General features: G+C 34.1%; 2 protein-coding genes across 10 annotated transcripts in view; one reads left to right on the forward strand and one right to left on the reverse strand.

The window, feature by feature from the left end:
* The first annotated feature begins 1,402 nt into the window (after positions 1-1,402).
* On the forward strand, positions 1,403-6,747 carry LOC147065208 (cyclin-dependent kinases regulatory subunit-like). The gene is made up of 2 exons (XM_085956689.1): positions 1,403-1,616; positions 2,287-6,747. Exons 1-2 carry the CDS (start codon positions 1,558-1,560, stop codon positions 2,495-2,497), a joined length of 270 nt encoding a protein of 89 aa, XP_085812815.1. The 5' UTR covers positions 1,403-1,557; the 3' UTR covers positions 2,498-6,747.
* A 928-nt stretch (positions 6,748-7,675) lies between these two features.
* Dys (Dystrophin) overlaps positions 7,676-17,537 on the reverse strand; it is a 1,414,635-nt gene continuing 1,404,773 nt past the window's right edge. For 7 of the 9 annotated variants that reach the window (XM_085956687.1, XM_085956682.1, XM_085956685.1 and 4 more), the window contains 8 exons: positions 16,904-17,015; positions 16,065-16,384; positions 15,115-15,288; positions 14,350-14,479; positions 12,889-13,017; positions 12,139-12,265; positions 10,285-10,464; positions 7,676-8,160 (listed from right to left, as the gene is read on the reverse strand). In XM_085956687.1, the coding sequence (XP_085812813.1) occupies positions 8,063-8,160; positions 10,285-10,464; positions 12,139-12,265; positions 12,889-13,017; positions 14,350-14,479; positions 15,115-15,288; positions 16,065-16,384; positions 16,904-17,015 (1,270 nt within the window). In that variant the 3' untranslated portion in view covers positions 7,676-8,062. The remainder of the gene's footprint in view (positions 8,161-10,284; positions 10,465-12,138; positions 12,266-12,888; positions 13,018-14,349; positions 14,480-15,114; positions 15,289-16,064; positions 16,385-16,903; positions 17,016-17,537) is intronic. The other 2 variants (XM_085956679.1, XM_085956684.1) reach the window with 2 other exon arrangements.

Genomic DNA, 17,537 nt, shown 5'->3' on the forward strand with positions numbered 1-17,537 from the left:
CGCGAATATTTCGCTGTCGACAGCGTTCCCGAAATTCGCAGCGATTATTCGCTGCAAATTCGCACTCAAGACGCAAGGCGGTCGCGCAAGCGTGCTCTTTCCCGTAAGCCAATACAAGCTTGATTGGCGAATATTCGCTTTGGTGTGTGGAATGCATAATCTCGAAAACAAAAAAAGTACGTGCACAAACTTAAGCCAATAATATACGAATTGATGACCTTATAAAAAGTTTGTTGGGTGGTTCTAGTTAACGTTCATCAAATATTTCATACCAAATATCTCACGCACTATATGAGAAAAAAATATAAAAGTATGCAGAATCACGCACTAGCTATGCAACAAAAGATTTCACTAGAAAAAAAAATTTAAACCCACGCAGTCAGGTTTTGCATACAAACTATGCATACAAATCAAATAGTGCGCTCAATATAGGTGAAAAGGCAAAAAAGAATCGTGCACTAACGTTTACTTCCGACGCACAAGTGAAAACAATTATTTTTTTTAAAAAAATCCAAGTTTACTGACACATCAAGTATCCATCATTTAGCTGGGTCACTCAAATTGAAATTTGAATAACCCCCTTAATGTTCGTGCACAAACGAAAATAACGCGTGCACAAACGTGCAGTAGCGATGTACAAACGAACGCACTCAAAAAAGTTGAAATTTCAACATTTAATTGTGTGACCTAACGTTGAGCTGGAACATCCAATTTGAAATTAAATTTTTTCGGTTATTATAGGATCGAAAAAAAACGTGCACTAACGATGCACTAACAAACGCACTCAAAAAAAGTTGGAGTTTTAACATTGGGTGATCCAGGTAAATGGACCTACATAGACCTCGAGAAGGTGGAGCAGTGTTGCCATCTTTTCAAAGTGGAACTATAGTACAGAGTCTCCAAAATTATAGTATTTGTGAGAAAAGTATAGTACATGTTGTCATCTGTTGAAAATGTATAGTTTTTTTGTTTATCAAAAAAATACGGGGAATTTGAGAAACTGCGAGACCCCTTTTATTTAAATACCTCTACCAACCAAAAATGTTTACCGAAGAATTCAAGAAATTTTATTTTAAACCAAAGTCAAGGGATTTATTTACGTTTTTCGAGCATTTTTTTCCAAGTTCTCCAAATCTTCTTACGTTGCGAAATTATAGTAATTTGCACTAATTTATCAAACGGAAATACCGAAATTTTAGTACTTTTTACATATTTTTTTCAAAATTATAGTATTTTGGGCGTACTATACCTGTTTATATTGTACATAGTACGCGGACCGAAATTATAGTACAAATACTATAATTATAGTACGGTTGGCAACACTGACTGGCGGAGTCTGTTTATTATTTCTGTGCATAGAATGGAGGTGTATTATTTGTGGTTACTTTTTAAACCTGTTGTTTCGGCGTTTTGACTTTACGCATATTATCTATGGTTTCGACTTTTCCGTGACAGTGTCGTCAGTTTAATATTGTACGTTAAATTACTGTTCCCACCCTGAAACTCCATATATTGCGAACAAATACCAACGAATAAAATAAACTTTCATCCTATATAATGCCTGCAGACCAAATACAATATTCTGAAAAATATAACGATGATCTCTATGAATACAGGTATGTTTCCTCATAACCTCAAAAATAATACTGTTTTGTTTCTAAAGTTTATAAAATATGAAATACAATATGATTATTATAATAGAGGTATCATACACTTTAGTATTGAAGCTGTTAGGATTTTACACTTATTTTAGTCTTGGATGAATAAATAAATAGGGTTGTGTTATCTCCCTCCATTTGCGAAAGTGAAAAGATGCTGTCACTTTTTTCGCTCAGTAGGTTTTATCGTCTGGGTTCTGGACTTGGAGGTGAACAAATTTAACACCGGAGTTTTCGGAAACGGCGAGATTTTATTAAAACATGACGTGCGGACAAATTTAAAAATTGACTTATAAAAAAAAGAAAAAATGATTTTAATACTTATATCTAAATAATGCTTACGATTACTTAATGATATTAAATTAATTACTGATGCTAGTTTTTTTTAAATTAAAATATGCTAAGATTAATGTATGGGAAAAGGCAGGAATTTACTTACATTAATAACGAAAATGATTCTAAGCATTTTATTCCTCGTAATCGACCCATGCACATATTACTATGAGTCAGCCCGAAAAATGGTTCCGGCCTCTTTATACCCCAGAGAAGACATCCCGCAATTGGAGACATTTCGGGGGTGTGACAGTTGACATTATACAGTATTTTTATTGTATGTTCTTTTTTTCAGGCACGTTATTTTGCCTGGAGATTTAACAAAAAATGTTCCAAAATCACATCTTATGACTGAGACCGAATGGAGAAACGTCGGCGTGCAACAGAGTCCTGGATGGGTCCATTACATGATGCATTCCCCTGAACCTCACGTGCTACTGTTTAGAAGACCACGGCCCGTTGATCCAGATTCAAATATCACCAAAGAGAATGCTATATCGTTATGAAGGAAATCTAAAACTATTGAAAATGATTTGTTATTATCTCGAAAGCATTGATTATGGAACAGATACATGAGATTATTTCTTGGATTTTCACAGATAAGTCTGCTTAAATGCTAACTTCGCAACAATTTATATGCTGCTTACCTTTATTTAAGTAAAGGTGCCTTCCTAAATAATATTTATTTTAGGTTATGGGCATCTGACAATAAGTACCATATCATACAATGTTAATTCTGTAAATTATAGACTTCGATTACAGCTTTTAAAGGTTGACACAAAGGTGAATGTTTAGTAAGACATTTATTATTAATTGGGCTCCTCCATACGATAGGGGTGGATTTATACAGTTATTCAGGAAGAGAGCTTGAGAAAAATGGAAGGGACCATGGGTATTGTTCTGGAAAATATTATGAGCCCTTTAGAAATTAGTTATAAATCAATGTGTCAGGTTTTTTGATATTACCTAATCGAAAAACTTACACTATTATATCGTCACTGTACAGGCCAATTGATGTAACCCTCACTTTTCACCAAAGTGACATTTTGATGGCAATGGAGTTATTGCATACTCGAACTGGCCCAGTATCATAAATCCCAAAAAACTCAATTTGTAATAAAATAATATATATTAAATAATAAATAAATAATATATAAAATAATTAGTAAATCCAATGCCCACAGTTTTTTTCACTTCCTGAACAATTTGATAATTGAGGATTACGACAATTGGCCTCTACAGTGACGATACTATATCATTGGGCGATAACTTCTGTAATATCCGGGGCAGATAATGTTGTATTTTACATGAATAATTATTTTGCCTTCAAATGTGATTGGTAATACAATATTCTCAATTGTATACAGATGAATATGGTAGTCATTAGTCATTGAAAGTATGTATTTGTGATAGTGTAATATTGTAGATTCGACTGAAATATGCTTCATCGATTCCATTTCGGTGGTTCATTTTAGAACCAATTTTGTTATAGGTCTTTATATGTTTTCCTCGAGAAAGAAAGAAGATTAATAGAGAAAAAAAAACAATACAATATAATATCAATTCGAATGATTAGTAATTATCGTACAAAGCCCGTTATAAACCACTCCCTTATTTGCATAAGGTTGCGAGTGATTTTGAAGGTATTCTGAAAAAATTGATTATAAAGATTTCAATTCCGTTTCTAAGTATTTTTACATTCAATAATGTTAATATATTGAATACTAAAAAAGTCATAATTAAAAATTGTCCCTGGTTCAGCTTCTTTTGTATCATACTACCTTATGCCACTAATGTTATGAATCAAACAAGAAATAAATATGTCTAGCAGAAGGTTGTAAGTATGTGCCGCTAAATGTACATACTGCTTTTTGCCAATACTTTATCTCATATTTAAGACAAACTTTAAAAATACGCAATAGTTAATGCACATAATATAGTATGATAACTTATTATGTTGCTTTTAGCAACCAAAAATGTTTCGTTTCGTATGCGATCCTTTACATATTATGAAAGGTGGCAAAACTCCCAGGCTTGAGGAATTCACATATTGAATTATGTAAATATATTGTGATCTCATCGGGTGAAAAGCCAGCGCCTTCAAACTGGACCACGAGGGCCGCCAATCATAAGACGGCATGCATAACTCAATACTGACCAAAATCGCACACGGCCTTGTGCAAATAAGGGGACTTTACGTAACTGCATACTTGTGATACAGAATGTGCATAAGTATTTTGATTGTACAAGTGACATGAAATCCATAAATTTCCATATTTTATTGTTGTGCGCAAGTCTGAACCAGTTGTGTTTTTTCCTGATGACTAAAATGAGTGCCATTATTGTCCATCGACAATATGGTTCAAGTGTAAACCGGCACTGTTCAAGTATACTTATGCCGTGTGAAGGTTATATGGCTGCCACGTATTTATACTTGTGCAGTAAAATGGCACAAGTATGCAGTTGTGTGTGGCAAGTTCTGTTTAGGGTTTTATAGATTTTTCATTTTATGTAACGTTGCTATACACTGAACGCATTGTAGTTTAATAACTAATAATATAACCAATAACTTACCCATTAGTGATTTCTCGAAGATGGAGTGAATAAGTTCTGTTAAAATAAACGTGCCTTTTCCATATGTGGTTAGGTTGGCATAACAACCAATATAGCATTGTATAATTTTTGACATCTATGGATTGGCAGGACCAAAAATGTAGAATGTAAAGTATGTACTAGCGAATAAATGGTGGTGGAAGTGTCTTGACTTATTTATTATCTTGTGGGTAAAAAAAAATATATTGAACAATGTCAATTTACTCCTTGCACCTGTATTATGTAATAATATTTTACTTTCATATCAGTATATTTCTAATAAATTCTGTTCTTTTCGAAAATTATTAAAAGCTGTTTGTAAAAAGAATTGTGTGATTATATTTTGTTGTTTATGATTTGATTGTGAAAATTGACTGCCAAAATGGTTGAAAAAATATCATGTACTTTTAAGTTTGTAGTGATAAGTGTTTAAATTTAAATTTGTGATGATAGTAACCAAATTGGTATAGCTACGAGGAGTGGTATTAGTATTCTAAATTGTCATTCTACACGTTACACTTCCATAGTAAAAACAACCATCCATTGATATTTCTTTAGTTATATTTTTTACAAACTTTCATATTATTCTATTAATAACATAAATAAAATTAAATGATTCATTTGACCCCAGTAAATTAAATCAGTAAGGTGTTTTAACTACAAAGATTTAATGGTATACCTAATATTATTTCAGCTTAAGGCTTATTTCTGCTTAGTGAATGTCTTTCCAATATTTTTAAAATGTTAATTATTATAAATGAATGTAAAATACAACATGCAGTAACCAACAGTTATTTACAAGATATGGTGAAAGTCTACGAGATCTCAACTGATATTTAATTTTATTCTTTAGTATTGTTAACATATTGATATCTTTCTGTAAAGTATTTAGAAGTCATGCAGCGACTGTATATATCGTCGGCTTACTATGCAAACCTTCTATGTCTGTTTTAGAAAAAAGTTCAGGAAAAAGTTAAACGTGTTATTTATTACAATTCCTTTATAAATAAAAAAAGTTTTATATTTATGTTATATCAAAAAAGAGTGCAATAATATTGTAGAAAACACTTTTATTTATAAAAGAAATGTAATAAATAATACTCTCTCCTGAACTTTTTTCTAAAACAGACAAGGTTTGCATAGTAAGCAGACGATATGGACTTTCATCGTTAACTCTTTATCTGCCGCTTCCGCCAATGTGGCATTCTATAAAATGGATCAGCGTATCTATTCTATACACACGACTGCTCTTGGCGGTTATCGACGGTTGTTTATCATATTTATGTATTGAGGTATTATAATTGTTATAAACTGTCTATCGTGTGCGATTTTTGCTTAAAAGATTTATCATCAGATGTTCAAATTTTTTTTACAAAGTAGTCATTTTACAGTTACGTTTTATTTGGTTTTACTGCATTTGTTTCATTCGATCATACTCAACATATTTTTCAGGTTTCACTGGACAAGTGACCGGAAGTCAAGTTAGTTGTAAATAGTCATTAGCATATTATTATATTTTGTGAATGGAACATTTGTTTTGAATATTTGGAGTATTTACTTTTGTGAATGTACTTGCGGTAGGTAAAGTGTTAAAGGTCCTTTTAGATGTCAGTTCTGTTGTCCGTTCAGTCGAGGTTTCCATTTTGGTCCGTTCAGTTTTGAAACGGCGGTATATTTAGATGATCAGTTTAGTTTTCTGTACAGTCTCAGTTAACAGTTCAGTTGGCAAACAGCGATGTATATTTACGTATTTCTGTACAATGGTTGGTGTAATATAGTACTTATATATAAAGAAGTAATATTTCAATCGAAATTAGAAAAGTAGTACGTGTAAAATATGGCAAAATAGTAATTTACATGTCAATTTAACTGGCAACTCTAAAAACAGATACGATAACTGATGGAAAACCCATTCTGCCTTGTCTCTGTTTCGGTTTCAATGTTTCAGTCGGTCGCTTCAGTTTTGCATTTTCACGTCAGTTTAAATGACAGCTCGACTGAAACGGAGACTGATCGTTTAAAAGTTATTATTATTAACATTGTCTATGAACCTAGTTGCAGAAGGATGATTAGTATTGTCTATCAAATTATACATTATTTATGAAACTCTTTATTGCACTGACATTATGTTATATTAAAATAAATAAGAAAAACGAAAACATAAGTTCATATTTTTATTTCATATTCAATACATTTTATGTACATGTTGTGTGAACACAATATGATGGAGAGACACCCATGCATGTACTCTTTTGGTGATAAAAATTGATTTTGTATGTACAAATGTAATAACAACGCAATATATACTTTTATACGGCAAATTAACACAGCTCTGTCCAAGCATAGATATGTATATTTACTGATGATTTTACTTCTACTGATCAAGTTTTTATAACACACAATCGTGCAAAGCAATTTATTTTAATAAATTCAACTACATAATAGTCCACTAAATTATATGATGGGATTATATATATGTATATAGATGATATCATATATTGCAGCACGTGTGAAAGAGATATGCCAATCGATATGGTAGATTATTTTTAAATATTGATATGAAATGTTTCCCCTATTGGATATCGTCTGTTTTTTTCAGATGCGTTTTTAAAGCATATTGATAATACTTTGATATACAAATTGTGTACGCCGTGCCGTCACAACAATAGTTATTTAAAACTTCACTTAATTTAGGTCATTACTGCGGTAAATATTAAATGCATTCAAAGTGTTACCATCTTTTAGCCTAGTTGTTACAATTGGTCTTTTTTGTTTTTAAGAAATGTATAAAAAAGTGTTAGTAAAAATCTACTGCGCGAGACAGTTAAGACGCTGTTAATGATTGGATAGATTACATATACAAACTAAAAGACAATCCCGAACAATATTATTTATTACCCCCCGTTCAATAATAAAAACGCGCCTCCCTCGCTACCGGAGAGACGAGTTCATTCTTAACAATTAAAATTACATTGTAGCCTAATGACAAGACTGATATTAATTTTTAATGCAGACTGAGTCAATTATCTTTCAGTAAATATTATATAAAAAAGTTAATTATAAATTGTCTTATGATTATAAAGATTTTTTTTTTAATATATTAATATAAGAATGTAAAATAAAAATTTCGTATAATTTCGTTAAGTAGATTCTATTGCGCGGTGGCAATAGAAAAACTAACTTTATATAAAGAGGACAAGTATGGAAATCAAAAGCAGACTTATGATCATTGTCGTGTACAAGAATTTTTTTTTACTAAACTTCAAACGAAGGTAGAAACGTACAAAGTTTTCTTCCATTATTATGTATTATTATTATTATAGGTACCTAAGTTGCAAAAAGTTTTTGTAAGTTTTTACAAATGTATAGAATGGCGTGTCGCCATTATCATCGTCGCGTTTTGGAATAATATAACAAAGTTCAAAGTTCTGCGTGTTGTAAGAAAGTGCGGCCAGCACCAATATGCATTGAAGATGAATCTATTGGTAAATAGATTTGCCATTGGTGTAGCGCGGCGGGACGTTCTCTTCTTCTGTCATTACGCTCACCAATTCTTCCACAGCTCGTCCCAAATCATCTGTAACAAAAAAAATCATTTAGGAACACAAATCTATCAAGGACTATTAATGTATGTGCTATTATCAGAAATTATTGTGATCTCTTACTGTTTTAAATAAAATCTATGGCTTGATTCTAGATGACAGGTTCTCAATGTTTTTGAGTCGCGATCCTCTTTTATAACATTTAATACTTTGGACGCGGAAGACGCACCCGGCGCGTAATGACCAGGCGGCCGATCGATGTAATTAACGTGCATTTTAAAGGTGCTTATTCAAAAATCATTATCTACTCAGCAGCGAATGAGTTAAATAACCATAAAATGAAATTTTATATGTGAATAATTATCAATCTTCACATTTTTGTTCACTTTACAAGTTTGTGTTTGTTTACTGTCACCACACTGCTTCTAGTCTCTTGAAGATGAATTTTTAATCTTTTCCAGCTGTGACTATATTTTTCTTGTTCTACAAAAACTATAACTGTTTGTTCCCACTTCATCTAATTCTCTTGATTTTCAGTTGATGAGGTTGAAATACATAAATTTTACAAAAAACATCTCAGGGCTTCGAACTGTTATTTTTTTTCATTTCAGTTTTCGAAAAAAATAACGATTTTTCCGGTTTAGCTCTGAGTGATTAATTTTAAAATGTTTTCAAGACCCAAGACGTAATGAGCCTATGACAACAAAATGACAATTGAAGTGGGGAGCAACATCATGTTAACACACGTGTTTGAACATGTACCGAACCGAAAAAAACTATAGTTTATCCGGTTCGGAACACAAATATTTGCAGGTGCCCGGGTTTTGAAGATTTTATTGGAATTAGTAGCATCGCCAAAAATTTCTGTGGACAGCCGGTTGAGAAACACTGGTCTAGCTGACATTCGCCACTAAATAGACTACTCAGGTTTATATTGCAAGGACCTGACAGGTAACGGTAATAGCACCGTAAACAGATCGAGCAATTAGCTTAAATAATATAATATGTTTCAATATTGTTACAATTTGTATTGTAATTGAGGCCGACTTTTAGAAGTGACAACTAAGATAAGTGTGCAGAGATATATACCTTATGGGATCCTTCCGGTTGCTAATAAAATATCAAGTAAATTAGTAAAACCATCAGAATTAATCACATACTGTTATGACTATGGATAATGAATCTAACTACGGAAGAACATTTGATTACGATCATATTGCCAAACCATGTGACTAAATTAGTATAAAAATAATGATGAAAGGCCGATTAGTTAATATTTTATTTCATGCTAACCAATGATTAATAAAGGAACCATAACCTCTTCTACAATACATCAGGAAAGCATTTGATAATGATGCACATTATGAAATTCAAACCAAATACAGGTTGATGGCAAAATTATGTCTCATTTATGAAAATGCAAATTCAATTATGTTACCCACTGGGCAAAAATGGTAATGATAACAATTCTGGACCCGACAGTATAAGGCTCACCACACACGGCAATCACTGGACAAAAGAAAGATTTATAGGGGGATGGCGTCAGATCTGTGTGGAATATAAAGTACCTACAGAGCTGGCCGTTAATTCCCTGTATATATCATTCTCTTCCAGAGTGATGCACATGCACATCCTCGCATCAAATCCCCATATCCAAATTGTCCATGTGGTGAACACGTGGCTTACGACTAGTCAAAATGTCTGGTGGTTGTAAGTAAGGGCTTAGTACTAATCACTAGTACTCGCTACTCGCAATTATACTGACATGGTAACAGGCCGAAAACCGATGCATGTTACTAACTCGGCCTGTTCACACGTGGTGGTATTATTAGTGCGAATAGTGATAACTAATTATTAGCCCTAAGCCCGAGTAAATAAGTCTTAACATGTAACTGTTTAGTCAAGATAAAAAATAAAATTAAAATATTTCATATGCAAATACCATATTTTCCTAAGGAACTTTCAAAATAAATGAATAGTGAATGATGGCAATATCCCAAATTTATTTATTGTTGACTGAAAAACCGGTATTCTTCACTTATGACACTCACTCTCGGGTCCAGAATTATTCTATTTAGAATTTCACACAATGAATCTTGTCATTATTGGTCAGTTACAAGGTCAGCGTCATGGCTGCAGTTGTAGGACCAAATAATTACCTGCGCAATGCATAAGTTGGCCGACGGCCTGTGGCTGACCTCCCTGATTGTTGTGATGAGCACCCGAGGAAACGGATGACACGGCCACAGACGATGTGGTGCTGACCGAAGCTGCATGAGGCGGTGGCGGTGGCCTCTCTAGGGTTCCGTCTCTCCCTCCTTCCGACCATCGACCTCCATCTAAAATGCCCCAACAGTACGCCACCGAGCGTGTTTCATATAAGCCACGGGTTAATATGCCCTCCACCACTATGTAGGTTAATGACATACGCCATAAATTCAATCATCATACAGTGATGCAAGTATGTAATCAGACAATTTAATGATTAAGAAATAATGAATATTGTGGGGTTGCTGCCAATAGTTGGTAAATTGATAATTTACGTATTTACAGTTAACAATGGTTTGTGTCTATATTCAAGGTCTTTCGATATATAAAGGTTTGTTTTTCGAATTAGCAACACTTTTTCCAGTGACAGCCAATTTCACAGCTGATTTGTGCTCAGTTTGGTTTGCCATTTCACCATGAATAGACTTACATCCATGATTTTTCATTCCCCAATTGAATGGCATTAGTGAGGAAGAACTGTGGTTTCAACAAGACGGCACAACATGCCACACAGCGTGCGCCAAAATCCATTGCCGATATACGGCCCCAGCTGCTCCAAAAAGTGGTTGAAAATTGGACTTACAGATTGTGCTTTCTTCGAGCCAGCCGCGGCGCGCCCATATGCCCAAAATCATTTAAACACTAATGGCATAAAATTATCTTTCCATTAAAGCCATCATGGCCATCACCACGGTTTTTATGTGTTTTATTTCATTTTAAAGTTCTATACCTCTAAAAAAACACCCTAAAGAATATGCATATAAAGCAGAAATTAGCATTATGCCTGATTTTAGAGGGCAAGTCAAACTCAAACAAATTGCAATTACTAAATAACATGATATCAAGATTTACCAACTTTTGGCAGTAACCTGACGTATAGACTAAGCAGATCCGTGAAATCTAAATTGTAGTTGAGTTATTGCTGTAGTTTTAAAGTATATAATATTATAATAATGCACTACACTAGATTTAAGTTTTCAATAAAAAGTGAGCTGAGTTCGAAACTCACAGGGGACCGCATTTTGGCCCTAAGGCGCAGAAAAATATATCAGTATTGCTGCAACCTTCTCACATCATTCCATCTCTTTCATACCTTATCGCTGGTCCTCGGGTGGGAAGAAGTGATTCAGAAATCCAGTTAATTGTGACACTGATTACAAAATAATATAGTCTACTAATAGTTTTTGGTACATAATAGAAATAGAGCTATAGCTATTTTATAAAGTATAATAACTATGTACATCCTTTCACAGTGAGAAGTTGATTAAAAAATACATTACTTTACAATTAAAATTACATTTAGGTTATCAAGGCTTTAAAAATTTCGTTCGTCTTAAATTTGTATTCAATCGTACATTATTTATTTCAAAACTAAATCTAAATCTAAATTTTCAGTTGTTTTATATTTAAATAATAAACCAATTTAATATTATTTTACCCAAATTTAAACGATGATAAAAAAGTGAAATTTCATATAAGGTATAAAATTAATTGTGTGCAGAAAAAAATTAGCTTTACTTAGGTTTTATTTTAGCCGGTAGCATAGAAGGCATTTGACATTAAATAATTATGATATGGAATCATGAGAAGTTAGCCAAAACAATGTTTCTACTAGGATTAAACAAAAAAAGACCCACCAGCACCACTACTATAATAGATATGATATCTAACGCTAATTGGTTGAAGTCTTCTCTCCACCATAAATGTTTGTATGAATAGGTTGAAGCGATGTAATTGATACTGACTTGTGACATTGTCGTGGTAGACTCCATTGTGCAGTTTAGCGGGTGAGTCGGTCGCCAGTTGAGAAGCGGTTACGGCTCTCGTTTGAAGAGTGCCTGTACGGGCCGGTGAAGCGCCTTGGCCTGGTTGCTGTCAAAGTCCATAATAGATGTTTAAAAAAAGTTGCAAAATATTCATATGAAGTATCTAGTTTCGTTGTATAATCATTGATTCGTTGCTTAAGGTTGAAAATTCTCTATAGCTGGCTTGAGAGAACTCTGCAACATGAATGGATTAAGAAAAGGATAATATAGTAATTATATAGGTATTACTAATTAAAGAGATTAGGAAACATTCATCATCATCAGCCGGGGTCGATCAACTGCTGGATGACGGCCTCCTCCACTCTTCTCAGTCCCTAGTCCTTTTCTGACATGTACATCCACCGAACTTTATGAGTTTGTCTATCCAGCGGGTTTTAGGGCGTCTCTGTGGGCTTTTAGTGCCCCGTGGATACCATTGTATGACAGCATTTGTCTAGCGGTTGTCCACTCGCTGAGCAGCATATCCAGCCCGTTAACATTTCATTTGCTTAGCGACCTCTATCACATTGCATACTCTTGTCTGCTTCCTTACACATTGGTTTTTTTCGTGATCTTTACGCGTTATGCATAATGTGCACCTCTCCAGAAAATCAACATTAATAGTTGTAAAAGTTACAGGATTAGTAGAACTGTGACTAAATTAAGTAACAAAACTAAATTATAATTTACCTCATCGAGCAGTTGACGAAGCCTCTGTAGTTGAGCTTCCAGTTGTCGGTTGTGGTCTTCCAGAATCTGCATGCGTGCTTCAAGACGTCCTTTGTGCTGTCTCAGTAGTCGAGCTTCTGCCATCATATCCTGAAGACACAAAGAAACAGTGAAAGTACGGAGAAAACTAAACTTTTTAAGAGCACGACAGAGCTGATTATTAGATTTGTACAAAATTAATTAGTCATTGGGCTGGCCACTAAATCTATTTGGAAGGTTCACCGTCAGCGAAGACATCTAAGGGTCGATGTGGACCAAGAAGGTCGCCTATACAATAGTCCGACCAAGTGAAGGATCCCACGGATCTCCAAACACCTTTAGCAATGCCGACGGCGAAACACAGGGATTACTGGACACCAGTGGTGAAGGGTGGAAATAGACTGTTAAGATCCGACATAAATAATACACATTAATCTTTGTCAGTCATACATATTATTTGTTTTCATTGAACTAAGTGTAAGGCCTGAGTGGACGGCGTGCGCAACTCAAATGCATAACCTTGTGTGAAATGCCCATAAAAAGACATTGTCTACGACCAATTCGCACACGGTTATACGTTTGAGTTGTGCACACCGTCCACTCAGGCCTTACGCTAAGACTACAATATTATGTAAATAGTGTTTGTTAATTTTTTAAATTCAATTAAACCTAGCATCCAAGCCATACTAGATAATAATCAAATAATATTCGTTTATCTATAAAATGTCTAAAATTATGCCATTAAATAATACATAATTTTGGATATTTTAGATAGAAAAATATTTTTTATCGATTATGGTTTGGTTAGGCAGGGGTTAATGAATTTAAAAAAACTAACCAACATCATTTGTAAACATGACATATTTTACTCATAATTCAACGAAAATAAATAAGTATGAATGTAAAGGAGTGGACTATTTTTCTCAGATCGATACTTAAACTTTTATGGTTTGGCTAGGCAGAGTTTAATTGAATTTTAAAAACTCACCAGCACCATGTGCAAATTGTATTCTTAGTTCAATGAAAACAAATAAGTATGACTGACAACGTTTAGTGTGCACTATTTATGTCGAATCTTAGCAGCCTACCTCCACCCTTCGCCACTAGCTGATACCGAATTTCATTTTGTCAATATGTTTGTAATGCAGAGTGGAGAGTCATATATAGGACATTCGAAAGGAATGACGATCCTCAACAGTGTAGAATTATCCAAACTAAAATTGTTTCGAAAAGATATAAGAAATTGAGATATTGTCACCTTCAAAGTACAATCGCAGTGTAACTTCTATTGGTCAGATATTCAATATTGAAATCTCTGTGAATTTAATGATATGCAACTGGTTTACATACATAATTATCTGTTCAAGCTGGGTCTAATACTTGGTTCAGTATTGTATATATTCCAACATCGTATTGAGTTATTGATAAACATGGTATAATAACCTGATCGGGAGCATGTCCTCCTCTACCATCGTTGCCCTCGTGTTGATCTTCGGGAGTAGATCCCGGCGTTTGCTTGGCTCGTAGCCTTTCGTACTCAGCTTGCAGATTGGAGTTCTCCTCTTCAAGTTCCCTGTAATAAAAGATGACCTTTTAACTACTGAGTGCCCTGTAGATTGTATTTATATCACACATGAAACGTATGTTTCCAAATAATGACAAGTTCACAATTTAATATTTGTGGTCAACGCCGTGCCGTCTTGCATTCCGAGGGTAGGGTTGGTTTTAATATAATTTTTTTCCATTTTCTTGTTTTCATTGTCCAATTATACAATATAATAAAATAAAGGAAAATACTATTTGACATGTCAGAATTTATTTTTGTTACTTTATTGTACTAAGTTTTAAAATATTTTTTTTTGAATGTTTTATTGTGTGAAATTTGATCATTATCAATGCTGAGAAAAATCTGGCCTTGGCATTCGATAACTACTCTTATTATGGGGGTAGGGCTTTGGTATAATATCGTCCAGATTTGTCCCCATATTTACTTCTTTGATAGTTTGAAATTTAAATGTTATCAAAGGGTTTAACTGTAATTATTATTACCTAAATAAAAAAAAACTATAAAAACGATCTCCATATAAAAATGTGAGTACTTACTGCAAAATGACATATGAAATTGATTAGCTTGTACAAAAAAAATATAGAATTTCAATAATCGGTATGATAAACAATTTTAATTTATAGGACATCATTTTTTTTTACCTTATCATAGCTTCGAGTTCCTCCCTCTGTTCTTGGTGAATGATGGTCATAACCTGAACAGGGCTCCGAGGCGGTTCATTTTCTGCCCCGCCTCCGACTGTCGAGGAGCCGTTGAGCGATTGGCAATAAGCTGCGATTAGTTGGTGCTCATCATCACTGGAAAACGGCAAAGTCCTATTTCAATTATAGCACTTTAATGAAATAGGCATTTTTAAGTACATGTTTGTTATAAAATTGTAGAGATAAATAATAAACACATAAGTAGTTCAAATAAGTCTCTTAAAAATTACATTACAGAGCGTAGTACACAGTGTTATTCTGAAATCATCATTTTGAGATAATGGCGGATAAAAATAATCCGCCAGTTCAAAAATCATGTGATTGGTGCTGAATGTCACTATTTTAATATTTCGAGTTGTCGCTGATAAAAAATGATTTATAGCTGGTATCTAGATACTAAAAACTAACATCGTTGCAATCACGACACTGTTTTTCCGGAGAAAGGCTAAATTACAAAGATTCCACAATATTTTTTGTATTTGTTTAGAAAAATTGAAAGACAATTTTTGAACTAGCTGTACTTTCTGTATAAAGATCCATTTCGTCGTTGAAACTAGAAAAATGTGTAACTCCGTTTTGATCAAAACTTGACTTTGAATGCCATCTAGTGACCGTTGTTAATATCTACCCGTCTTGCAAATGATGTAATAAAAAAAAAATGGTAACATTGTTAAATCATGGATGATTTAACTCCATAATCATAATTATATTTGCATACGAAACCATAATGTTTTTTATCTCTCCTGTAAAGTAGTGCTTTTGGAGTTACACCATTTTCTAGTTTCAACGACGAGTTGCATGATTTATTGTCATCAATATTTACAGTGATAATGAAAACAAATGAACACTATTTTTTCACTTCAAAATATCAAGCTAAAATATACACAAACCTATCAGGAGTTGAATTAGTTCTCTGCCTCTCCCCGAGCTCGACCTGAGCCAACCTCGAAGCGTACATCTCCAGACGGGAGTGCATGTCGTCGGTGGAAGACGTGGAACCGGTCTGCGGTCCTCCGGGAGCGTTCTGACCCGAGTTCTGGGACGCTCGCTGATGATGAGGTGATGGAGACGGAGACTCGAGTGCGTCTCCTTCCAAGACAGTCTGGACGGGAAGGTACCCGACGCGCGGGTGCTTCTTGAAGTAGCGGGCCGATTTAAATTTGTTGCGCAGGGCGCGGGTGAAATCACGGACGTCTTCTCCTGAAGTTGTCTGCAATTTAACAATACAATAAATCAGTAAATGGTGCAATATGAAGCAACTTGAAGGGAAGTTGTGCAGTTTTCGTGTTTTGTTAAATTTCAAGTAAGTTTTCATGCCTAAGCCCAACAGAACCTACAAATAAGTACATTTAGATTTTAATTTACATCATTTTGATGTATCTTGCTAAGTACGCGACCTGCCTTAGATGAACGAAACTAGTGTTGGGATGCGTAAGTCTTACTTGATTCCAAATGCATCCAATTAGATATCAAGTAAGGGCTCAGATACAGCACTGCAGTTGTGTGTAGACACAGATCAAGTAAGATCTACATCGACGCACTGCAACTGCAGTGCTGTGTGTCCGAGACCTAAGATGCACTTTCAATTTCAACTTTGGTCACAATACGCGATAAACTATATAGGACTGAGGGAGCCTCAAATGACAATGTTTTGTTCTTTTCCATATATTCATCGTTTCTTCTTTCATGTAAAAGTAGAACATAGGTATATATGTATTTATATACTTACAGCAGTACAATATTCTTGCATTGGATGGGTGAGCTTGTGGTTCTTGGCTTTGCGCCCATTGAAGAAGCACTTCTGGCACATGTCAAAGTTGAAGCACTTCAAACAGCGGTATCTGTAAACAAACATCAGTACGATTTCATGAAGACCAAAAGTATTTAATCATAGTCGATTACCAGCAGGACTATTCTAAATAATTAACACGGTAACATGTTTCTGTTATTTTTATTGCTCCAAAATAATACGGATATCACTAGGAGCAATTCCAAAAACAGCGGTTAACTACAATAATTACTGCTAACACATATCATATTAAATAAAGTGATAAATTTTATCACTTTTAATATTGATATTGGAGTTAACCCATAGCCGACCAAGCATGAGGATTTCATGTGCGGCATTTTTTTGTCTTTTGTACCAAGCACGATAAATTCACGCGCCTGAGAAGGCACGTTTTCGTTAATTTTTTGGGACGTTCATAGGCATCTATCGAAAAAATTATGAATTAAATAAGTTTAAGAAGAAGATTTCTGCACCACATAAAACTTTGGTTAGCGAGGTTCTTACCAAATAAATATATAGATTTTTTACTGAATATATTTGTGAATTTTTTTGTGACAATGTGACAGCTATTGTT

This window comes from Rhyacophila brunnea, unplaced genomic scaffold (assembly GCF_057557595.1).
Source record: "Rhyacophila brunnea isolate RB1 unplaced genomic scaffold, BYU_Rbru_1.0 scaffold_6, whole genome shotgun sequence".
Lineage (NCBI taxonomy): Eukaryota > Metazoa > Arthropoda > Insecta > Trichoptera > Rhyacophilidae > Rhyacophila > Rhyacophila brunnea.

Coding starts and splice junctions, on each gene's coding strand:
- LOC147065208 (XM_085956689.1), top strand. CDS start 1,558: ATGCCTGCAGACCAAATACAATATTCTGAAAAATATAACGATGATCTC. Junction 1,617..2,286: donor GATGATCTCTATGAATACAG/GTATGTTTCCTC, acceptor TCTTTTTTTCAG/GCACGTTATTTTGCCTGGAG.